The sequence below is a fragment of the Meles meles genome, chromosome 7, assembly GCF_922984935.1.
Source record: "Meles meles chromosome 7, mMelMel3.1 paternal haplotype, whole genome shotgun sequence".
Classification (NCBI taxonomy): Eukaryota; Metazoa; Chordata; class Mammalia; order Carnivora; family Mustelidae; genus Meles; species Meles meles.
In genome coordinates this window covers 17925232-17951076 of record NC_060072.1, presented here as the reverse complement: position 1 = coordinate 17951076, position 25845 = coordinate 17925232, and the positions used below count along the sequence as shown (strand labels likewise).

The 25845-nt window shown below is 47.9% G+C and overlaps 1 protein-coding gene across 2 annotated transcripts in view; it reads right to left on the bottom strand.

The window, feature by feature from the left end:
- Positions 1–1238: 1238 nt before the first annotated feature.
- Positions 1239–25845, bottom strand: part of NT5DC3 (5'-nucleotidase domain containing 3) — a 54129-nt gene continuing 29522 nt past the window's right edge. For both annotated transcript variants that reach the window (XM_046013367.1, XM_046013368.1), the window contains exons 5-14: positions 20818–20908; positions 19764–19901; positions 17718–17778; positions 17181–17283; positions 16934–17035; positions 14683–14764; positions 13513–13599; positions 9169–9309; positions 3600–3664; positions 1239–1607 (exon numbers count right to left, since the gene is read on the bottom strand). In XM_046013367.1, coding sequence (XP_045869323.1) covers positions 1355–1607; positions 3600–3664; positions 9169–9309; positions 13513–13599; positions 14683–14764; positions 16934–17035; positions 17181–17283; positions 17718–17778; positions 19764–19901; positions 20818–20908 — 1123 coding nt within the window. In that variant the 3' untranslated portion in view covers positions 1239–1354. The remainder of the gene's footprint in view (positions 1608–3599; positions 3665–9168; positions 9310–13512; positions 13600–14682; positions 14765–16933; positions 17036–17180; positions 17284–17717; positions 17779–19763; positions 19902–20817; positions 20909–25845) is intronic.

The window sequence follows — 25845 nt, the reverse complement described above, 5'->3', positions numbered from 1 at the left end:
GCCAAGCTGAAATTTCATCTGCAGCTGGCTCCAGTACACGGACCACAGTAAAACGCAGAACAAGCAAGCACTGCCACACGTCCCTGTGCAGGGCGCGGCCATCCGCACCCACCGCGGATAAATACGTGTGCCCCTCACGTCGTCCTCAGAGGGCCATGAGACGCTGGACGAGCCGGGCCGTTCCTAAGTCTCCTCCTGGCTCTGACCGCCCTCCATCCTCTCCCACCTTCAACGCACACCTCGGGAAAACCACCCACGCTCCCCAAATAGACGCTCGGCAGGGGAACTCATAGTGGGGGATGGGGCTGGGGCAGCTAAGCGGTGACAGGGCCGCCCCACCTCCCCCGAGGGTCATGTGAGTGTTTTAACAACATCCAAACCCCGAAGGGCTCCAGGAGGGGCACTTTGCGACAGGGCATTTTTTTCCCTGCTTCGTTTTCTGTCCTCCAACGGGCACCTCAAGCCAACACCTGGGTGGCATTTTCAGGGTGGATGAACCCCCGGGAGGCCCACCACGGAGGCACAGGTTTCTCCAGCCTGCTTGTGTCTCGCAGCTGGATTCTACACGGCCGGTCAGCCGGGCTGTAAGGCAGGGCCCCTCTCCTCGCCCTCCTTCCCCGCAGGAGGAGTGGACCCGCCGGTCGCCGGCGACACCGCAGGTGCTCCCAGGGCAGGGTAGGACCCGGGAAGCAGCCGCTGAGCACAACCACAGGGCAAGGACTTGCAACTTCTGTTCTGTCACAGAAGACTTTCTTTGCAGGGAGACGCGGAGTCTCCCTTCGAGGGCGGCTATACCAGGAGGCCAAAGCCCTGGTCCCCTGCCCGTGGGCGCTAGAGGCCACGTGGGGGCCACCTCTGCTGCTTACTGCCGTGCGAGGCTGTTATGGAGCTCGTGGACTCCTGTCAGCTTTCCGCGAGCTGCTAACTGTCGCTTGGCGCTGTGCTCCTGCGGTCCCCGGAGCACTGTCCGGGAATGGTCAGCCCGTTTTCCACGCAAGAGTCAAGAACAGTTTCGACACTACAGTGGCTGGAATTGAGAGACGGCGTCAAGGGGTCTCGCCTAGCCCGGAAACACTGACACCCGATCCAGGACCTCGATAAACAAAAAGGTTGATGGCAGGGTTTCAGTATGAAGCTTCCCACTCGGCTCAACAAGAAATACGAAGACGGAACTGGTGGGCTGCTCGCTTCAGTCTTAACAACATGGAAGGAGTCTCCGTAAAGTAATAAATATCGAAAGGCGTATTTGTATCTTTTCCAAAAGCAACACTCGTCTGCACACAAGTCAACCCCATCACGTCCAGCCAGTTGGGGGCTATCCCTGCTTCTGGCTTTTTCTGCAGCTGGGCCCCAGTTACTTGGCATGGGCCTCCTGCAGGAGGGGGAGTCTGAAGGTGGGGGCCCCGTCCGACCAGGCGGGAAGTTCGTGCTGCAGCGGAGTCCTCCGCGGGTAGAACGTGTGGCTGACGTCGTAGTTCAGCAGGCAGCTCAGAGACGCCATGTAGATGTCGGCAAATCGTGACAGGCGCCTCAGGAAGTAGGTCGGGTTCTGGTCTGTGCGGAACAAGCTTCCAAACTGGGTGTTGAAGAAATTTTTGGTCATTTCTCTGGAGAAGCAAGAAAAGAGCAAAGCAACAGAAAATGACTCAGAAAAAGTCTCTTTTTAAGTTAATGAAATCAGCATCACCCTTTTATTTGTACAGGACTCACTGGAAAGGAAAATCAGCCTAGAACAGCCCCAAGCTCTGCTCAGGAAAACAGTCTGCCCGTCCACTCATCAAATGACTCTGACCGCATTTCCCACTTAGGCCGGCCAAAGAGCAGCGGGGAAGGCTCCAGCTTCGACGGGGATGGTCCTCCAAAGAGACATATTCTTTTCCAAATCAAAACACAGGGGCAGGGGAAGGGCACACGGACAGATGCAGGATGTCCTCCGTGTCCGAATCGTCCTCATCTCATCTGCAGAATGGGATCGAGACCCCCTTTCTACAGGGTTATCATGAGAACGGAATATGAGAAGACAAGTAAAAGCAGATGAGACACCCTAAAGTACCGTGAGGTCTGGGAAATTAAGGATCATTTGGTAGTGAAGTAAATAAATCTCCATTATCCAATACCCAGCTCCACACACCTCACTGCCTCTCCATGGCCTAGGCAAGGCTGCTCACCCCTTCCCCAGGCTCTAACCCCTGCAGGCGTGCCTCTATGTGGAAACCAACACCCCGTCTCTCTCGCTCTCTCTCTCTCACACACACACACACACACACACACACACACACACACACACAGGATACATGCACCATCTGACAGCTGGGGTCTCTCCACTCAGAACAGTCCGGCAAAATGGATAAAGACCACTTGACTGTTAATACCCCAGTCACAAACACAGCAGGAAATGTAACCACGTCCACAACCGTGCAACACAGGCCACTAGCTGGTAGCAGCCGTCTGTCCAGTAGATGGGGACGGCAGATGCCATGACAACCAGAGTAGAAAATTTTAAAAATGCCATTAGGTCTGCAAGCAGGGCAACATAAACGGTTTGTACAGTTTTCGTGAAAAACCTCATTAAGACGTGAGGTTGCGGGAGACTGACAACCCAAACAGGTGAAGCGGCTCCTTCATCGGACGATCTGCGATTCCTGGGGTAGCACCTGGGTCTGGCCTTTGGGGGCAATAGGCCTGGAATCCAATCACACCATATGCCTCCCCTCACCCTCTCACACCATATTTTTATACCAACGTTAGAGTAAGAACCAAATCAAAATGAGCCCCAGGCAGCCGACACCAAGAGGAGGACTGAATTCAATATGGCTGTGGCCTCTGCAGCCCCAAGGGGTGACACTGGCCGCTCTCCACGCCACACCCCCCAAGCCGGCCGTCCACGGCTCAGCAGCCAGAACCCAGGCAGCGACCACTCCTTCTAAAGCCTAGAGACGGCCATGCCCAGCAGAAGGGGAGGTCACGAGCAAGAGCAGAAACGGCCATGTAAACAGTGTCTGCACACACGGCATCTTTCTTAAGGAAGCAGGACTGTCCACGGGCCTCTTCTGAACAACTGTTCCCTTAAGAGGCCACCTGCCAAGCTCTGCAGACAGCAGGTGGGCTCTCCCCACCAGTAAACATTCTGATACTGAGATGTTTACATATGCTCACACACCCCAGTGACAAAGCAGCAGTTGGGCAGTAGGAGCCCTATGAATTCGTGGTGGTTCCGAGCCTGCCCCCCATGCCATCCCAGGAGCCACACTGGGCTACCAGCTGCCAGCATGAGCTACAACTGGGTCACCAGCTGCGCAGATGGGCAGGTCAAGCGGGCAGGGAAGAGGGATGGGAAGGGACAGCTCCTTCAACCCCGGCGTTCAAAGGCAAGGGCTAGAGGTTTGAGAAAGGTCACTGCTGCCTCAAAGAAATGTCACACGGTCCCCGCTAATGGCAGCCATGGCTTAGTTGTGGCTACAACAACGGCCATGGTCCCATCCACACCTGGAAGCTAAAAAAGTAGGGCTTCCTCGGACCAGCACTGGGGATGGCGTGCAGGCTGAGTGGGGATCAGGCAGGGTGGCAGGCTCCCCGCATTCGAAATGGGCCCCTCTTACCTCATTTCCTTTCTTTCCTTTTTCCACTCCTGCAAAACCAGCTGTGACTCGGGGTCTCTGTGAACCTGCAGGACACAAGCTAATCACTGAGGTTGCTCTAGCGGCAAATAAGCTCATGGGGTTACGAGAATTTAAGGGGCAACTCTTCTTGGAAGAATTTTATTCCTTGACGTCAAAGACATAGGCGCTTGCTTGAAATACCACACTTTCAGATTCCTGGCTGCATTCCTGCCTTCTTCACCAAAACAAAAGTTTTAAATTTCCAACACTAGAAACACGACGTAACAAACAGAGATGGAACATTATGAGCCTATTAAACAAGGTCCCCATGAGCTGGGGCTATTACAGTATTAGTGAAGGCGATGCATAAACACGATGCACATATATCCACATAAAACGTGTAAGTGTGCAGTGTGTGTGCAGTGTCCACTACACGTGTGTACCACGTACGCAAACATGCACTTACCACACACACCCCCATTACACATATCACAGATGAGTACAAACAAAATCGGCAGGTAGGTGGACAGTATGTCTCTAATTACAAGCATGTCAAAATACGTGCACGTATGTGGCGATGAACATTTTGGCAATGGAAATTTTTCTTTAGTTTGTGCAAGGAAAGTAGGATTCTAAATAGTTTTAGTGTTTTCCCTTGATGTGATATTATCCTTTCTGAAGTGTTCAAGGGACGATAAATAATTGTTCTGTGAAAGACAGGAAGGTAGAGCACCAGAGCAACCAGAGGGAAAAAGCAGAGACTTTCCTAGCTGGGCTGAAATGTGAGCAAAAGGAAGGAAGAGAAGGACAACTGCCCACAACCTAACAAACTGAATCTCACAGGTCTCACGTGGTCGAGCAGGAACGCCCCCGCCAGGGTCAGAGGCACACGTGACCACGGGGGACAGGTGGGGCTCCCTGCAATTCATGCTCACGCGGGCAGCCTTAGAGCCTGGAGGAAAATACCAAACAAGCAGGCCATCTGCTTCCCCCATGGGAGCCAAGGTCCTCTGTTTACTGCCTCTGCCCAGCTCAACAGCTTGCCTGGCAGTCACCTGCTAAAGGCCTCTGCCACTCGCACAAAACCCGTGAGGACTGAGCTTATAATCTGGATGGCTCCCCGCCCACCCACACTGCCTGTACCAGCAGGAGGCAGCTGCCACTGGACCACCACGGGCTGCGACTGGGAGCACCGGAAGACTGCCCCGGCACTTCCGGGGGTGCTGACAGAGGCTCTGTAAACGTGATTTTAATTAGTTTTCGCATTTTATTCAAGAAGTTACTCACTGTAGCATTTAGAATCCACAAAATATGCGACTAGACCAGAAGAGGTAAAATGTGTAATTTCTATACACACGTGCACACGCAAACACATCTGTACAGCACACCTATGTACCCAGCATTGTGCTTGATGCTGAAGATACAAGAGAGGACAAGACAGAGGCCCCCTTGGAGGGTACGCCTAGGTAAAGAGACCGTGATAAAACCACATAACACCACAGAGAGTGAGGGGTCGGTCTGTGAGCAGGAACGCCCCAGCTCTGCCCACACACCCTTCTCAGCCCATGAACGGGGCACTTCCGTCCTTGTCTAGGCAGGAGGGAGAGACGTCTTCTCCCTTACTCTGCCCCTAAATGCAGGACGGGAGAAAGCTCTGGTGACGGGCATAAGGATTACCAAGGTGAATCTCCCCGTGCTCTCTTTCTGAAACTGAGCTGCCACAGGGCCTGAGAATCCTCCTTTCCACTCCTGTCCCCCACCCCAGGGCCGGCTCTGCAGACCGGAAGGGCAACCTCAGGTCTCCCAGCTCAAGGCACATTCCCCAGCTCTTCCAGAGATGGAGCAGACATCACGTGCCCCACTCTGCCCTCCCGGGAACCCTTCTCCACCGCTTACCATCACTGTCAGAACCTCAGCCTCCTCCCCTGGCACCCACCCCCCATCAGCTTTTGTATATGCTCAAGTCTCTTCCATTTAAAAAAAAAAAAAAAAAGGCTATTTTTTCCTTGAGGTACCTCTTTCTCCAGCTCTGCTCCCCCTACAAAGCCAAACTTTTAAATAAGTCTCAGGTGTCTGAAATCTACTTTAAACTGCTTCAGAAGAAGTGTGTGCTCATTAGTGATAACTAATCCTTAAGTGAAACCATGCACTCTCTGGTGGGTTGTTAACATCAGTGAAAATTCACCAGAAGTCCACACCAGAGGTCGGTCCCATCTTTGGCCCCAGTCGTTAATTAGCATAATCAGCTCCACAGTAGCAATAATGCAAATCACACTCCACCTGCCGCACCAGCCCTCCCGCCCAGTGTGAGTGAGGCCCTACAGTCCAGCCACCCTCCAGCCTCTACCAGAGGAGGCCACATCCAGCCCACCACCCGTTTTTCCCATCAGCTTCCGTGCGGAAGAGTAAGTTCCTTTCTAAATGGATGGGGGTGTGGGAATCAAAAGGAGAACAATTTGATGACACACAAAAATGATAGGACATTCACATTTCAGTGTCCATCAAGAAAGCCACAGGGACGCAACTATGCCTGGTCATTTACACATGGTCCACACTGTCCCAGGCTGCTCTTGGCCACAAGCACAGCTGAGCAGCAGTGACAGACAGCTTGGCCCACACAGCACGACACACTGACTGACCTGGCCCTTTGCAGAAATCGGCCAACCCCGGAGCTAAATGTGGTTCTGACACGAGAACCCGGGAAGGCTCCCTACCGCCATCAACCAGCACCGCCACTATCCACCACATCATTTTGGGCTCTACTCCGAGGCTAGTTAAACCAAATTATCTTTATTCTTTACAGCTACTCTCTCAAAGCCAAAATTATATACTTATATTTAATTCATCAGACTTGGCCCCCAACGACACTCAACTGGCTTCACAAATTAAAAAATCAAACCCAACCTCTGAGGACGTTTTTCTCTTCAGCAAAGAGTCCAAATAAAGGACTACATTTCTGAAAATTACCCCCAAAGGGGAGTGTCTAGAAGTATGTGGCAGAAGGTCACTGGAAATATTTAGCTTTTCAGGTGAACATGGCGGCAGCAGGGCAGGTGGAAGGGGAACAGGAAGAACATGAGAAAGGACACTCATCTGGATTTTCTTTTTCATTATCTGCCCTACTTCTCTCTATCCTCGTGACTCTAACCGGACAGAATGCTGTGCAAAGAGTTAGAGCCTGAGGTGAGAGTGTGGAAGTTAAGACTGTAGAGCCAGACTGCCCACGTCTCCATCCCAGCATCATCACCCATTACTTGCCAAGTTACTTTCTTCCTCTGTGCCTCAGGAGCTTCATCTGTAAAGTGGGAGTGTTAGTATCTACTTCAAAGAGTTGTTTTGAGAGAAAAATGAACATAAAGCCTGGAACAGTGTCTACAGTATGGTATCTAGAACATGGTGTCTAGAGCATCATGTCTAGAACATGGGTCCTACAGTGTTGTGTCTAGAGTGTGGTTCTAGAATGCAGTATCTAGAACATTTCCAAATAGCTTGGTTCTGCTGTTCACGAACTCTGGAACTCAGGATAAGTTACCTGTCTTTCAGACTCAATTCCCTCTCCTATAAAATGGAATGGTAACTCCCTCTTCTTCCTTCCCCCACCTTATGTCTTATATAATTACTCCAAAGTCAGAGAAATATTTTCAGCACTTCCATTCTCTAAAATACAAACTCCTTAATCATCAAACTTTTTATACAGGTCAGACAGCAGAAAACAAAAAAATTATCCTCAGAGCTAAAATGTGGGGCACCTGGGTGGCTCAGTTGGTCAGGCATCCAACAGATGGTTTTGTCTCAGGTCATGATCTCAGGGTGGTGAGATCAAGTACTGCATTTCAGGGGGGCAGGGAGGGGTGTAGGGGTGGTGGGGAAGGATGTGGGGGGCAGCAGGGAGGTTTACACTTGAAGGGGGAGTCTGCTTGAAGATTCCCTCCCCCATCCCCTACTCTCAAACATGCGCCTGTGTGTACCCACACACTCTCTAAAATAACCAATTAATAATTTTAAAATTTTTTTAATAAATTTAGAAAATTTTTAAATAAAATGTGGTGACACCATCCACATGCAGACCGTGTCTATGTCCGCCAGGCTGCCAGCATGACAGAGGGAAGGCAGTGCTGCCACAGCTGAGGAGAACTCTAACCCTAAGAGCAGGGAAGCACTTTGACGCCGTGCTCAAAGGCACGGACTCGGACGTCACACGTGCCTCAAGTTCAATTCCTGCTTTGTCATTTTACGACCTCAGACACGCTGGCTGACTTCTCAAACACCCAGTTCCTTATTCTAAGTGGAAAAACTACCTGCCTGCAAAGGACAGCCGGGACTATTAATGACTCGTGTGTGCAGAATAAGTACTCCGCACAGCGTCTGGCATGTGAAAAGTAACTATTATTATTTTCTGACCTATGTACACACTTGAAGCTTCATTAACCCAGAATTGATGCCTTTTTTTAGAAAAGCACCTCACAGACAAGCATGGCCAGGGACGCATCACAAATCCTCATCACAGACCAGCCAAGAACCAGCGTGGGCAGAGCACACTGGAAGCAAGGCCCGGGGGACGTGCAAGGTCCCACGCTCCGGAATGTGTGGGCCCTGGAGCGAGGGCCTGGCCAGCTGCTTCTCACAGCTCTGCCCGAGCTCAATGCCAGCTGCCTCCATGCAGGCTGCCAGCTGGGCCGGGCAAGGCAGTCCCCTGCCCATTCCCAAAGTGGGCTGGCAGGCTGTGGGCCACGGGCCGTGGCCAGAAGCTACAGGTGTGTTAGCCAAGAGAGCAGGCAGCATGCTCCTTAAACTAAAAAAGCATTCACGCTGGGACGGCCACAGGCCAGGTCAGCTGAACCAAGCAGGAAGCAAGGTGTCTCAGGAGAAGGGGGAGTGGGTCACAGCAACAAGTGAGGGGCAGCTTTCACGGGTCAGAAAAATCACCAAAACAACAGTCCTCACTAACAGTCCAAACCTGGCTACATAACTTACACAAAGGACAAACTGCCACTGAACTCCACTGAGGCAGAAAATCATAGGTATTATGCTCAAAATCAAGTGGAGGCTACATGCAGAGATATTGACTTCTGCTTTGAAACCCTCTCCAGTAAGCCATGATGCCCCGCCTGAGGGGTTTGTTCCATAGGACCCTTCATTTTACAGATGGGGAAACTGAGGCCCAGAATGGGGAAGTCCCACAGCAGCAGGCCCAAGGCAGAAGTAGGACTGACTGGTCCCTCATATCAGCAGAGGTTCTCGAATCCCACTATCCCACAGGATGTCTCCCAAGAGAGCTTTAGTGGGGAAGCGGGGACACAGGATTTCCACTGACAGAGGAATCTACACAGACCCCTGCGTTTACACGGCCCCCCAAAGCTCTTCTCCTAAATGAATTTGCGGGGCACTTTTAAAGCTTCTTCACTCTCTTGGGGGCAAAACAGAAATAGCCCCAGGAGTTATTCTGCAGGATGCCTTACACCTCATGCTTTATAACCAGAGTTAAAAAGAAAATATTTGAAATAACTTTGATTAAAGGACTAACTTCAGACTTAAAGAAAAAGGAGGCGAGAGAAAAAAAATCCCAAACCTGCATCTGCTCCAATAACCCGGTCAGGGTCTGCAGCCAGGTCATGGTTTGAATGTACTGCTCCGTGTTCATGATCCTGAGCTCGGACCTCAGCTCCGGGATAATCGCACCAGTTCGCCAGCCGTGCTTCAGGGTCAAATCCTGATCGAAAAGATCACCAAAAGTCAACACTCATCTCGACAGAATTTGAACCATTCCGTTCCCTTTCCCAGACGCAACAGGCGTGCACTGAATTACTTTTTCATTGCAATGCCTAGTTATTAACCAAGCCAAATTTAGTGAATTACATGTAATTAAACCAAGTCAGCCCCAGGCTTTGACCATAACACCCAAAGAGAGTTTCTATTCTGGAAATAATGGCTGTGAATCAAGCCCCGGCAGAAACACAGGGTCTGAAATCATTAACCATGGTCTGTAGAACAACAGTTAGGTCAGGGGCAGAACAAGAGGCTCCACTGAAATGTCACTGGAGGTCTTCATTCAATTCGTCCACAGACCACTGGGGAGCACCCACTGTGTGCTGCACCTGGTGGGTCATGAGAAATTATAAAATCTCAGGCTTGGAATGATCCTACAACACAGACGTACATAATCACATTTCTCATGCCAGATACAGTGAACTCGTGATTTGACAATTAAGCCAAAGTATCCGTTAACAGATATATCCTGGGAAATCTAAGCTATACATTCAGCATACTAAATGGTCATTCATTTTCTCATTTGGCAAATATTTATCCAACTACTAAGTGCCAGGCCCTGTTCTAGACAATGAGGATAGAACAATGAACAAAAACTGACAAAACCCTGCCCTCATGGGAAATACACACAAAAAATAAACCAAAGTATGTACAAAGGCAGGTGGTGATAAATACAATGGTCAAAAATTAAGCAGAATAAGAAGGAAAAAAGTTACCATTGTATATAAAGTGGTTAGGAAAACAAGGCCAATAAAGGGATGTTTGAGAAGAGATCAGAAGGGAAAGAGAATGAAAGTATGAACTAGGCTCGAAAAGAACAATTCAGGCTGGGAAAACAGTAAGGGCAAAGGTCCTGGGGCAGGAACATGCTGGGATGGGGGGTGTGGAGGTAGAGTTGTAAAGGAACAGCCAGGCAGGGAGCCTAAAGCTGAGTAGGAGAGGGCAGAGGCAGGTTCTGCCTTCAGAGAGGAGGGCTTTAGAAGGACAGATCAAGCAGGGCCTTGTAGGAAACAGTAGGAAATCAGGCTTTTACTCTGAAGAATAAAGGAAAGCTTTGCAGTTTTAAGGAATAAAGTGGTATAAGATTTAAAATCTTCAGAGTTCACTGGCTACTCACCTAAAGCCAGAATCCCTGTTCCATAAGTGCTAAGGATATTGCCTACTTTCTTCACCTACTGAATTTCTTTAAACCTTTTAGCATTTCTCCTCCTATAATACATGAAAACCTACAGCATAACCTTTTAAATACTCCAAATGGTGGCAAACTTTTGAAGGTAGCTTTTATTTCTGAAAATAAGTAAAAAGTCATTTGGAACATTTCTAAGATTAAAGTGTATCATAATAAATTACTACTAATAAAACTGATTCTCTCCTATGCCTCAACCTGGCTCTCAAATCTATTCCTAAAGGGGCACCCAAATGTGTGTTGACAAAGAGCAACATTAGAAGTACCTACATTCCCAAGGTGACTCCCCTGAAGGATAATGTACTTGCCACATAATTTCTGACATGTTAATGAACTGTGATCTTTTATAACAGTGGTTTTCAAACTCTGGCATGGGATCTAACTATATGCTCCAAGAGACTATTTATTTACTAATTTATTTATTATCTCTACACCCAATGCAGGGCTCAAACCTACAACCCCGAGATCAAGATTCGCATGCTTCACCAACTGAGCCAGACAGGCATCCCCCTAAGAGACTCATCATAGATCTAAGGACACACATAGATTGAAAGGTTTAAAAAAGATATTAGTAACCAAAAGAGAGCAGGGGTGCTACGCTAGTATCAGACAAAATAGACCTTAAATCAAAAACTGTCACAAGACACAAAGAATGACAATTATATAATGACAAAAGGTCAATTGTTATAACAATTATAACCATATATGCACCAAACATCAGAGTGCCACAAGCTATGAAGCAGATATGAACAGAACTGAAGGAAAAAATAGTCAGCTCTGCGGTAACAGCAGGAGACTTCAACAGTCCACTCCTATAACAGAAAAATGACTACACAAAAGACGACACGTCAGGAAATACAGGACTTGAACAACACTGAAGACCAACGAGAACTCACAGACATATGCAGAACATGCCACCCAACAAAAGCGGAATGCACATTTTTCTCCATGCACTTGAAACAGTCTCCAGGACAGAACTTATGTTAGGTCCCAAAACAAGTTGTAGTAAGTTTTAAAATCATACAGAGTATCTTTATTGATCACAAGCAGTGAAGCTAGAAATCAACAGAAGGAAAAACTAAAAAGTTCACAAACATATAGAAATGAAAGAACACCCTCTTAAACAAACGAGTCAAGGAAATCATAAGAGAAATGAGAAAATACCCTGTGCCAAATTTAAACACAAATGCACACGTGACATGACGAAACCTATGGGATGCAGCAAAGGCAGTACTCAGAGGGAAATTTATAGCCATACACTATATATACAGTATAGCCATAGCCATACATGTGAAAAAAGAAATGTCCCAAATTAACAACTTCACACCATAAGGAACTAGACAAAGACAAAAAAAACCCCAGAACACTCATATTACTAAAATCAGAAATTTAAGTAGTGACAATACTACCAATTCTATGGAAATAAAAAGAATTGTAAAAGCTACAAACTACCATACATCAACAACCTGAATAACCTAGATGACAGTCCCAGAAACACATAATCCACCAAGACTAACTCATGAAGAAATACGAAAACTGAAAAGACCTCTAACTAGTAAGGCGATTGAATCAGAAATCAAAACCCTCCCAACAATGAAAAGCCCAGGACCAGATAGATGGTTCCACTGGTGAATTCCTCCAAACATTTAAAGAGGAATTAACACCAATTCTTCTCAACTATCCCAAAAACTGAAGAGGAGGGATCAGTTCCTAACTTATTCTGAGGCAATTATTACCTTGATACCAAATTTCAGTGTGAAAAGCTGTTTAAAAAACAGATGGCCAAGCCCCACCAGAGCTTCTGACTCAGCAGGTCTGATGTGAGGCCTGAGAAACTGCATTTCTAATAAGTTTCCCAGATGATGCTGATATCACAGGGACCACACTTGAAGAAACTACTGCCTTCTCATAACGCTAAGACCTGTACGTATGTGTGTGTGTGTGTGTGTGTGTGGTGTGCACGTGCATTCACAGGGCCCGGTACCCACATACCTCAAGGGTAGCACACAGTTATCTCATCAAGGCCCAATGACACCCCTCAGCAAGAGGCAAATGTCTGTGACGCCATGTCACTCGGCCAAACATTCTGGTAGCACCAACATCCTGAAGGTAGCACTTTATATTTTGACTTAACTAATCATTTTACATACATTATCTTACTTCACTCTTCTCACAAATGAGGATATCAGGGCTTGGAGGCTGTGTGTAAATAGTTGAAAATAGTAGAGCTGGGATGGAAACCTGTCTTCCAGTTCTGAGCCCATGATTCCTTCCACTAGCGCTGGACAGACGTGACCATGCGGGGGGCATGGAATCACCTGGCAAAAGTGTGTCCGCACCAGGCACTGGAATCACCCTTCCACCTCTGCCTCCAGCAGATGGTCTGAAGTCTGACGCCACCAGCCTGGGCTCACTGAGCAAACAGAAATGCACCACACCAGGAGCCGGGCATGATAGGAAACGTGACTGACTCAGTCTTGTTCCAATTATAGATTAAGTCATAATTCATGTCCTGCGATGCTGCTCTAGTTATGCCAGTGGGCATGAAATGCCTCATTTTCTCAGAATAGCTGTTTCCTGGAAATGCCAGTTTTTGAACTTGCAAAAGAAGCCCTGACTAACGTTTATGAATTCTTCCTTGTCCACCTCAGACGTTTAATAAGAGCACAAAAACGAAAAGACTATCATTTATTTCTTACTATTACCTGAATGGAAAGATTTTTCTCATAAATCCTGAGTAAATTGCTATTTCTATCATTTCAAAAAAAAAATTTACCCTTTTTACACCTCTGATCCATTCCATTCTATAACAAATGAGACCCAAAACAAAAAAAAAAAAAAAGGCAACCTTGTCCTCATTTGTATGAAAGAGTAAAAACAGTCTTAAACAAGAGAAATTCCTTAGGAAGTGAGACTAACACATCTGTCTCCCAGCAAAGAAAAGGAAAAAAGGCTCCTCACCGCCAGGTCACTGTATATGTGGTCACCAAAATACAACACTTTGGATCCTCTCCATCCAGTAAGCTTCAAAAATTCATATAGATTGCCCTGCAACAATAGAAAAAGAGAGATACTATATCATCTGAGATAGAAACCTATATATCCTGTGACCCAAAATATCGATTTTTTAGCACTTAGCAAAAGCTTTACTTTTATATACAATTTTAAGTACCAAAACATAAAAGATAAAAAAACACCTTTGCATGAATTCTCTCAGACCTTTCTTCTAAGTCAAATGAACTTTGCAGAAATGATTCATATGGTACATACCTCTCTGTAATGATCTTTTTACATGGAACATTCTATAACCGTGTCAGTGAATACTAATCTACCACTTCAGTAGTGAGAAATACTGTGGCTCCTTTTACCAATCCCCTAATGTTGGACATGTACTTTGTTATCTATTTTGTAACTCATGGCAAATATTTTTGAAGCAAAGTTTGAGCTACGTCCTAATAATTTCCTTGGTCTAACTTGCTAGTAGTGGGAGAGCGATATCAAAGCCAATCTTTCAACGTCTGGAAAATAGACTTACTGGCCAAAGCAGCAGTGTGTTACAAATCCACCAGGAACGTTTCACGTTTCAAGTTTTTTAACCATGCAGTACTTCATGTGTTTTATAAATACTTTCATGTGTTTTATAAATCTTACAGAAATATAAACATTTTAAAGGATGAGATAAAACAAACTTCAGTAACACAAGAAGGGTCAGTGATTCAATCACTTATTCAAACATTTGAAAGCTTCACTGGTACTAAAATATATATCAAAACTGTATATAAAACACAGCTCATCAGGAAATAATCACTAATTTAAGGTAATACACCATGTCACTCAACGTTTCTTCAAGAGAAATATCCAAGGTTTACTACTAACATCTTAAATTGTATACACTATGAAAGTAATTCTTTAATTGTTTTTAAAGTCTGTTCAATTCTGAGTTAATTTAGACGTAACACACTGAAAATACACTGACTTAAATTTAAGTTTTGCTGCCAAGTTATAAACAGCTAATTCAAGGAGAACACTCAGAACTATGCCAGGTACACGGGAGGCCTCAACAAACACTGGCTGTTATTATAACTGACCACAAAGCAAAGGAACAAAAAGGAGAAATCAGTCACGAGGTACCTGCTTATAAATCTGGCCTTTCTGCAACTTGTGGATCTTGTCCCAGAGTAAGACACCTTTCTCGTTCACCTTGCGGAAAGGTCTAACAACAGAAAGGGAAACACTATGACCCGTGGGAACCGTGCAGGCTGTCTGCCTAGGAAACACCACACGGTTACTCAGTGGGAACGGAAAGGGACTGCACAAACCTGGGAAAGGCCTAGAGCCCAAACTCCACCACCACACCGCCTGGCCCACTGCAGACATCCCGAACTGCAGACCCCAGGATCCAAAAGGTATATAGTGAGGAAAGAACTCCAGGCTCAGATAAATTTGGGGAACACTAGGCACTACTTACTTCCCTCTTTAAAGTCACTGAGGACTCTAGGAAACCCTCCCAGGAGAGAAACTTTCAGATTTCCTAAAATGTATTTGATCACACAGAGAAAATCTGCTTCACAAACACAGCTTATGGAAATACCACCTTACTACACATGTCCCACTCGGTGCTTGAAATCCAGCCACTCTAGACACAAAACAGATCTGAGGATGAGAAAAATCACTTTATCAAGGAGAAAGGGAGTAAGAATAAAGGCCTCCAGGAGTTCCCCTATACTTGCTAGATGCAATGTGGCCTAATTCATGAATCATTTAATAAAGCCAATTAGAACTTTAATATCAAAAAGAAAAAAAAAGAAGAAAAGTTCAAGGCATGTGGGGCCCGTCTGCCTTTTTTTAAGCTAACATTTATTTGGATTGCTTTTCTGATCAGAAAAATTTAAACTGACTACAAAAAAATCTGGAAAAATGCAAAACTGAATGAAGAAAAGGGAAATGACCCCCAATCCCAGTGCCCAGGTATAAACACCTAAGATTTCAGTAAGTGTCTTTCAGTCTCTAAAGATAACATGTTATCTTTCTCTTTTTTATGAACATAATTGAAGATCACTGTGTATACTGATTTGTATCTTTTTTTCTCTACTGTTGTAAGCAATCTCCCAAGTGATTACAAATTCTTTCATACGTGTTTTTAAGTCATAAAACATGCTCACTGCTTTTTTCCCCAAATATATCTTTTCCCTTTTTGAGAGAGAGAGCACAAGCAGGGACAAGAAGAGGGAGAAGGAGAGGGAGAATCCCAAGAAGGCTCCGCACTCAGCATGGAGCCCAATGTGGGGCTCCATCCCATGACCCTGATCATGAACTGAGCCAAAAATCAAGACTCGGTCGCCCAACTGACTGAGCCACCCAGGCGCCCCTCAAATACACAATTTTTAATGGTGTATTTTAATTATTCCCTCCCATGGATGTTCCTTTAGGTTGTCTCTGATCTTCATCAGTATAAATAACACAGGGATGAACAGAAATGTTCCATGCATATAGAACAAAGACAAAATAAATGGGTGCAGGGGGCAAGGGGATGGCTCTTGGTAAAGAGGTCTATCCCACCACTGAAAAACATTTTAGGCACATCTGGGTGGCTGAGTCAGTTAAGCATCTGTCTTCGGCTCAGGTCATGATCCCAGAGAACTGGGATCCAGTCCCACACATCAGGCTCTCTGCTAAGTAGGGAGTCTGCTTCTTCCTCTCCCTCAGTAGCCACCCCCCGCCACTACTGCTTGTGCTCGCTCACTCTCTCAAAATAAATAAAATTTTTTAAATGTTAAAAAAAGAAAGAAAAACATTTTAGGATCCCTGAAACCCCCCACCTATTAATGCGAAGAGCACACCCTAGTCACCGTCATAACCCACAACTGCCCCACTCCTCTACTGCCTGTGGCAGGAAGACACTACCTAAGCCTTGGTAGAGATTTACTCCATTTGGCATAAAACCTGTGTTGCAGTATTGCAAAATCCAGCTGTAATTTTAAATGCACCACTGAGAGCTGCGTGTACCAAAAATGCCCAGCGGGTGGTTCGCTGTTACTGCTGTTTCGTTAAGCTTCACAGCGTATCTGCATCAGGAGGCCTAACTTAGGATGTAATTAACACTAAGTTTGGTCTTTTCATTGCTCTCAGTCTTTTTCTTAGAGCCTGACCCCTGGGACTGAAGTGAGAACCATCTCAATTAGTGCAAGCCCAGCCGACCGCTGAGTGACTGCTGTGCACTAATCCTACGCACCCTGTAATTACTTGCCACAAGGTTCAAAATCAAAAGCTACAATGTCAGATGCGTTTGATTTTCCAAATAGACTTCACCAAGTCACAGGACGTAAGTGTTCAGGGCAACAAAGGGCGACAATCTCCTTCTCCCAGAAAGACAGATGCTCACCTCCGCTTATCGTTAAAGAAGTTTGGCTTCTCGGCCTGAACGATGACCACATCAAACAGGTCCCTCCAGTCTTTTCCAACAATATATCTCATCCCTTTGTCCCTGGAACAACATGTTGGCCGGGTGAGTCTAACAAGAAAGGGATTCACTACTTTTGCAATGCTTTCTTTCAAATTTTCAACCGTGAAGATAGGACACAAGATAAGATGCGAGCCAGGAGCCAGCAGGGACACCCACAACCACTTACACGAAACTACTGGGGCTGTTGGTGATGAGAAACATCTTCTTGCCGTGGTCGGCCAGCTTGGCCAGCACCGCGCGGGTCTGCTCGGCGTAGCAGATGTACTTCTCTGAGGGCAAGAGAAATGTTCACACGCGGAGTCAGCGTCAAGGAAGGTCAGTCTGCAGGGGCTCCCTAAACGGGGTCTCTGGGTCCAGCGAAGCCGGGGCCCTCGGGGGTGGAAAGGTCTTAAGCAAGCATGGTCCAGGCTAGCCTAGGAGCACCTGGAACCTCAGAGACCAGGACTCCGCCGCCTCAGTCCACGGGAACACGCTACGGACCTGCCTGCCCCAGCCAGAGCCTGTCTTTCTGAGTCAGGATTAGGCCGAGTCCTGAGACAAAGGGGAGGGGGATGTCCGAGGTGCGAGGAAGCAAGGTCCTCACGCTGCACCGGGGGGAGGCACTGAGCCCCCGAGGTCGCCACTGGGAATGAAAACGACAGCCACTCGTGGCCTGGGAGAGCGACAGGCTGAGACAGCCCTCGCAACAGTGCTGGCTACGTACCAATATCTGCTTCGATCGCGCTGTACATGATTCCTTTGATGTGCACGTCTCGAATGGAATCCTGTCAAAAGAGAGGTTTCTAATCAGTGGGACGGTCCATGAGACAGCCTGAGTGACAGGACAAGCCGCGTTTGCGACGATGTCCATCTTTAGAAGCCTGGCCGGCTGGACACCAGATGAAATCTCAGTGCTGGGCCATTTCGCACAGGCGGCCAACACTTAGGTTTCCATGGCGACGGTGGCAGTTTGCAGCAGGGTCACAGGAGGGAGGTAACTTGTGAGAATAATTCTGAATAAAATTCCACAGGGTAAATGGCAATTTCTAGGCAGTCTCACGAACTGTTGACTACGGGGCATCTGGACCAGGGGAATTTCGCTCTTTTTATCCGTGCGCCCTCCCTAGACCCCAAGAGCAGGTTCTCTCCTCCAGAGAAAGAGGCCAAGACCAATGACAGCTCTTCTTGCGTTCAGGGTGGTGAGGAGCAGTCGGCGAGACACTGACTCAGGCGGAGACGTGGTGCGGCTGACAGACGGGGAAGAGGAGGCCACGAGGCCCTCACCGGCCGCGGGCTACAGCAGCCTGATGGTGGCGGGGGTCAGAGCACAGCGCTGCTCGCGGGCACACTAAGCAGGTCCACCGCAGAGGTGGCTCTCCTGGAGGCACACGGAAACTTGCGGGGGGGAAGAGCAGGGGACCGGGCTGCCGGCAAAACTGGACCATCAGCCTTCAAAAACTGGTAGGAGATTTCCACCAAGCGTGAGTACCTCCGAGGACTCAACCTCGGACACAGACTCGTCTCAACCTCACATTGGCAGAAGCAGGGGACCCCAGAGCAAGCCAGAGCCGATCTTCCCGGCTGCACATCTAGGCTCTACCACTTACTAGCTGTGTGACTCAGGGCAAGTGACTCAACCTCTCAGTGCCTTAATACCCTTATCTGTAAAATGAGAGGAATAATAGCACCTACCTCCAAGCCTGGTTGTGAGGACTTAATTAGTTATATGCGTCAAGCTCTCAGAAAACCAGTGCCTGGCACAGACCTAAATGCTCTCTGTCGGCGGCATCAAGTAAACAGCTCTCCTCATGACTGCGAGGGTCATATAACTACAAGTGGTTCTTTTATTTATTTTTTACTACACGTGATACTTAAAGATTCTTAAAGATAAAGCCTTTGTGCACACAAAAAAGAGAACAGAAACTATTCAATTTTAGTTCAAATAATACCAGGCTAATACTGAGAAATGAGAATTCATCCTCCATCTTCCCAAAACCCATGGTTTAAGGCAGTTGAAACTTAAAATTAGTCATAAGCATATAATAAAAACATTGCAATACATAAATACAGATCTCTTAAAAATATCAGTACTTTAAAAATATATATTACATATATATATACATAGAAATACACTTATTTATATATCATATGCATATGATATACACATGTATTTAGTATAAATACATGAACATATTTTTAAGTACTGAAAAAGTGCAGAGTTTAAAGAATATAAACACATGTGAACACAAATCAACATATACCAATACAAAGTTACAAAATTATGTGTGTATATCTGCATGTAAGTTTCACAGCTGTCTATCAACCTCTCCAACCCCGTTTTCCCACAGCTTTTGCAGGGCCTGGGAAGGCCTGCATGGAACCTCCGTGTACAAGAGAAAGGCCCCGCTCTGAGCAACGGCAGTTCCAAGGGCGGCAGCCTGTGTGTAAAGTCACCCCCTCCACAGGCGGGCTTAGGGGTGAGGTGGGTTGGGCTGGACCTCAGCCACCACCCAACCCCTCTGACCAGATGCACCGGGGCTGGCCTTCGGTCAGCAAGAATTAGAAATCCTGATAGCAATATGAGCGCTCTCTTCCTTTAACAGAAAGTTACACTGACTTCCAGTTATCCTGATGTAAGATCGTTCTTAACAAATTTCATGGTAAAACCATAAATAAAAGAGATCCCAGGCAAATGCCTAACCCAAGGAGGCTAACGATGCTGTCCCTTCTACTAAAACCCTCTGTGAGATGCAGCCCCACTGCCTCTCACCTTGACGTCTTTGTACAGATGCACAGGCTCATAGTCAATGTTGTTCTTGAGGAAGTATTCGTTCACGCAGGACAGGAGGGACATCTCTGGCAGGGAGAAGATGTCCATGAACTGCTTCATGGTATTTCCATGAGAACTCTGCAGGCAGGGAGGACGGCGTCAGAAACGGCGGCCAACACCACAGCAGAACCAGACGGGACATTTCCCCGGGGCGGGGGAGCTGTGGTCTTCAACATCTGGATCCCGCACCCCAAGGACAGTTCTAACAATAGCAAAGTAGAAGCATTCACCTTATTTCTTATCATTCCCCACAGAGCTGACATTGTACTCTTAAGCATAAACAGGAAATCCAAGGAAATGCCCTGATTTTCCCCCAAAAAACTCTAATCACTCTCACATTCCTGTGAGTTCTAACTTCCAGCTCACACTCTCCTGTCAAACCGAGAGGAAAGCCGGCAAGTAGACTACTGCCCGTGGAACGGCATAGAAAGCTGCATAGCTCTCCTGAACGTGAGTGCCCCCACGCAGCCATGTGTGAGCCTGCGAAAGAGCCTTTCTCTGAATGCCTGCAGTTAGCAACCCCAGGTTTACCAGCTGACTGGGCAGCTTCTGTTGCATTTTGACAGTGCAAATAAGAGTGCACCTAATAAGATGTGCAAAAATTCAGAAAGCAAAGAGAACCACAAAAGTCAGAGAAACAGAAACTTCCCTTCAAGTCCAGGGTGACCTGCTATCCTCAATCTCAGGGAAGGCAACCATAGCTGCCCTGACTTCACCTAGAAAGTGGGGACATGCCTTGGGGTGGGGGGCTATAGACAGGGGCCGGTGCAAGGAAGGTATTAAGAATCTTCATCAGGTAGGGAGGAAAGAGCTAAGAAAGGGGAATCATGAGGGGCCTAGGAGAGATGCCACTGTACCAGCCTCTCTCAAATCCAGGGCCCACTGAAACCGTCCCAAAGTCCCTTGTCAGTTCCACAGAGGCACTTAGAGAGATCCTAAGTCTACCAGGCCGTGTCTGCTGACAGGCTGCTTTAAATAAATAATCTCTCCTTACCTTTCCATAAAAGTCACTCATCTGTTCCAGAGGCACGTGGGATCCCTCGTACATTTCAATGACTTCTTCATCGGGGACAACACTGAGGCCTCTGAAAAAATCACAGGCGGTGCAGTTAGACTCAACTAGCAAGAGCAATGACTTTCAGAGCTCGGGCAACTGCTGGTATTTTTCAGCCCAGGTGCAAGATGTCACTGTCACGAGGCGGCGAGATGTGCCACGGGTAATAGCTACAAGTAACAGGCAGGAAGCTGCTGCTGCCACTACCACCACCAGGATTCTGTGGGTAACAGGGGCAGGAAAAATAGCACCTACTAGGGATGCCAGGTGTGAACTCCACACAGTCATTCACTTACTTCTCAGCAATCCTAGGAGGGAAGCACTAACATCTTCCCATTTCCCAGCAGAGGCAACTGAGGCCCAGACAGGTCACATATCTTACCCAAGGTCACCAAAGTGGTGGGACAGGACCAGACCCCAGGCTTTCTGGCTCTAGGGGCCCAGGCTCTTCAAGCACTGATGTCACACCGCCCCCCCCCAACAAAGTACATGGCCTCCCTTTGCTTTGGGGGTAGGGTTTGCTCTGGGGTGGGTCTATGTTTCCATTTTTATGTTTTTAACACATCAGGGAGAGAAAAGCTAGCTTTGTCTCTATCATCCTCCTACCAGCTGACACTCTGACCTAAGAAGGTCAGCGCAGAGGTGGGAAAAGCCACGCATGAGGCTCGGGTGGACTAAACCCCATGACACAGGCAGGAAGCCTGGGTGCCACCTCCGGGAGGGATGACCCCAAAGGCTATGTGACAGTCCAGGCCAGTTTCCTCACCTATAAAAAGCCAGGGTAACATCTGCCCTCTGCCTGTGTCCGGAAGCTGCGGGAGAATCTGCAAATGAATCCAACTCCCCCAGGAAAGGAAAGATGAATTTTGGAGGCAGAATGACCCTGCCGCCGGAGCCGTGAGCAAGTGCTCTTGCTGGGGACCGAATGCTCTCGCGTCTCCTCACCCGGCACTGCCCACTCTAGAGCGTCACGGAGAAAAATGTCTGTTCCCAGCTGCTTCTCTAGGGAAGGTGCTTGAGAAACAAGACATCCATGGCAAGGAGGTCACAGAGGGAATGATGGAAAGTCCACCCAGCACCAGACAGTGGGAGGACGAATGATGCACTGCGAGTCTAACAGGAACAGACTGCTTGTCTTATAAAATCACCAGGATGGCATTAAAGTACATACAAAATGTAATTTATACTTGATATGTAAGTGGAATGAAAATATAATTTCAGCCTCCTTCTTCTGTTCTCTGCCCTCCTATAACTTTCAAAAATACCCCAGGGGATTCATTAACTTTTACAACTTCCAGCCTTTGAAAACAAAGGAGGCCTTATACTTCCTGATCATTCTGGGCAGTGTCCTTGGGGCAGAGCTTCTGCTCAGGTGGGCACCTGCCTAAGGTTCCAACACTTAGAAGGAAACTATAAAAAGTAGAAGAACTCTGCTGGGTGAGTCATTTTCCTGCCCCCACACGAGGCCCTGCCCTAAGACAGGTTCACAGCCTCCCAAGCTGCCCCCGTCATGACTGAATGTCAACTCAAAAGCAGCGGTGAAGTGAGGGGTGAGAGGAGGCTGCTCCGGCAAGTGGGAACCCGCAGGAGGTGCGCCCACGGGTGCAGCAGCCCACAGGATGGCGGCCCCAGGCTCTGGGCCATGGCCAGCCGCGCCCCGACGCAGCCTCAACCAGTGAAAGGATCAAAACGCAAAGTACTTTACGTGGCCCCATGTGGCTGTGAGAAATACAAACATTAGGAGCACAGATCCGAAGAGTCTGCCCGGGGTTCAAATCCCAGCTTCCTTCATTAGTAGGGACAGTACCTGGACAAGCAATGGAACCTCTTTGGGTCTCATGTCACTTTTAAAATGGGGAACAATAATCATACCTGCCTCCAGGCATCCGAGATTGGATGAGCTCCGATATACAGAGGAGTATACAGCCGGCACTAGCAAAGCCTTGCCGGCGTGCCTGTGATGAGAACAAGCAGAGGCTTTCACGAGATCCCTAGTCAGAACTTAAATCGTGGGTACAAAATGGGGCTGTGGAGACAGCCAGTCTGCCTCCACCTCTGCCCTGTGCCACTGGCGCCACAGCCCCCAACACAAAATCCAACCTGACAGAGGAGCTGGGGACCCACCTGACGGCAGGTGTCAGATGGACAAGGCTGAGGAGGGGGCATTCTGCCCTGCCAAGAGCTCACCCGTACCGCTTTTCAGGGGAAGGCAAGGCAGTGACATTCTGCGTGCCTCTCCCGCTCCAGGCACACCCTGGTCTACATGACAAGCCACCCCTGGGGCCGCCGGCAGCATCAGGCCAATTTTACAGAGAAGCAAACCAAGACTTCAGGATGGTCAAGAAGCTGCTTGCATGGGAGCAGTGAGGCCAGGGCTCACGCTGAGGAAGTGGGACTCCAGAGCCCACATGCGCACCCACGCTGCCTCAGCCCGCCACACCCCTCAGCGCTGCGACCACAGTGACCTTCCCGGGACCGAACATGGACATTCCTTTTCCTTCCAGTGCCTCAGCTGGCTTCTCCCACCTAGCCCTGTCCATACTCCCTAACACGATGGACAACTTACCTACAGAAGAAACAAGACAATTAGGAGCCGTAGGACTGTGAGGAGGAACAGACCATGTCAGATTGAGAAGGGGGTGAGGCCTCAGCACCAGCCATCCTTGAAGGAAGGATGCGTGAGATCTAAAGCAGCAGCAAGGAAGGAAAGTGCGCCCTGGCAGAACGGCAGCAGGAGCAGATGGCAAGCAGCGGGACAGGAGAGCTCAGAGGAGATGAATAGACGTGCTGTGTGCGACTGCCTCGCACACGCAGAGACTGGCTATAACTGCTGGGAAGAGACCGTACCCTGCTCCTGTTAACCTCGGGCCAGGGGTGTCGCCAGGGGTCTCCTGTGGAGGGGCCTGCCTGGAGCAAACCCAGAGGGAGAGAGCCAACAGATGGAAAGAGTTCTGACAACATCAGTTTGGCCTCTGGAACCAGACACGCCTGCAACGGGCACTGTCCCTTGGGCCGCACCACAGGTGAGCCACTGTTGTGTTTCTGGTTAACCCAGTCTGAGTCGGGTTTCTGTACCTGTAACCAAGAGTCTTAACTGATCCGGGAAGTGAAAGGCTGTGTGTGGAAGAAGAGTACGGTACGGGTTTAGAGAAGGTTGGTGGGAAACCCAAGAGGTTTGGTCTCCCTTCTCTAGGCAGTGGGAGCCATCCAGGATCGCAGGAGAGAGGGTCTGTTGAGGGCAATTCTTTAGATGCATCAGTCCAGCAACACTGTCCAGGATAGACCGCACTGCAGGTAACCGCATGGGCCCAAGAGAAAAGGATTAAGTGTCTAACTGAGCCAGGAGCTAACGGCAGGAACAGAGATGAGGAAAAGATCCAAAAGACCTGTGAAGGATTTCATTAACCTAATCCGTTCAACAAAACCACGCTGCATGTAGGCCAAGGGCAGAGGCTCCAGAGCCAGACCACCTGGGTTGGAATTCTACTCCTGTGTGGCCTTGGCCAAGTTACTTAACATCTCTGGGCCTAATACCAGTACCTACTTCATAAGGTTATTTCAAGGATCACATAAGTGAACACAAATAAAACACTTATGACAGTGTCTATGCCGTAGCAAGACTTAATATCTGCTCGTTGCTATTTATTATTACAAATATTATTTTCATCAACACCATCTCTTCTCCTTCCTGAAACACCATGAAAATGATAGTAAAAGAATTAACTACTCAGGGATGCAGGGGGTTCAGTCAGTTAAGCACCTGACTCTTGATTTCAGCTCAGGTCATGATCTCAGGGTCGTGAGACTGAGACCCTCGTTGGGCTCTGTGCTGGGTATGGAGCCTGCATGGGATTCTCTCTCTCCCTCTTCCTCTATGCCCCCATCCAGCTTGCACACACAAGCTCTCTCTTAAATTTAAAAAAAAAAAGAAAGAAAGAATAAACTACTCAAACAGTGAAAGGATATGAGAGCAAGGACATCAGCAGACAGGACATTCCAACACTTTTGTGGAAGACAAATAGCAGATGAAAAGGGGGCTTCTGGCTTAGCAAACTAAGAACAGGGGTCTGCAAGGGGACACCAACGTGAAGAACTGATTAGCCGGCACAGCCCCCAGAAAGACTCAGCCCTAAGAGGCACCGGGAAGCTCTAGGGGATGTGCTCCAGCAGAATGAGGGAGTAAAGCCAGAGAGAGGAAGAGGCAGGCATCAGGGAGTGGAGAGAGAGGCAAACCCAAGCCCCAGGACAAGCCATCAGAGAAGGTCAGAGCAGAGGGAGTAGCCAATTAAACACAGAAGTAACTGATAGCGCATCTAAGACATTTGAATCGTTGGGCATAAATACATGGATGATACTGGTGATGGAACATTTAGAATAAACTCAGGACACCTCTACAGAAAACAAATCTGAGAACAAGCAAGCACTGTACACAGAGGAGGGCGGTCACCATGCATGACATGGCGTCAGAAAGAACAAGACCTGCAGAGTCACGACCCAAACGACAACCGAGGACGGAGGAACCAACTGACATTCACGGACAAGCATGAGCCCAAAATGGGACATGTGTGCACACCCAGTCCTGTCCTGTGGCAGAGACAACATCCAGCATTAATAAATTAAGAAACAGAAGTATGAGCACAGAATTTTGAAACAGGAAGAATGACATGAAGAAAAAACTGAAGAGTGTAAGGGCTTGGGTGGGGAGGGGGACAGAGGGCTACCGTGGTCTGCCACGACACTCTCGGTGGTATCCGATCAGAACAGTGTGCATGTTTAATTTGGAGAGAAAAACATTACTTTTAATGAAGAGTTTGTGAAAGAAGCAGCTAAGACAGGCACACCTCTTTTTAAGGTACAATAATCATACTCCTAAATCCTCCCCAAATTCAAGAATTAGAAAAGGTAAAATCCTTCATTTTCAAAGTGACAAAGATTCTGGAGTGAGCTAAGTGCTTCTACTAATTCTAA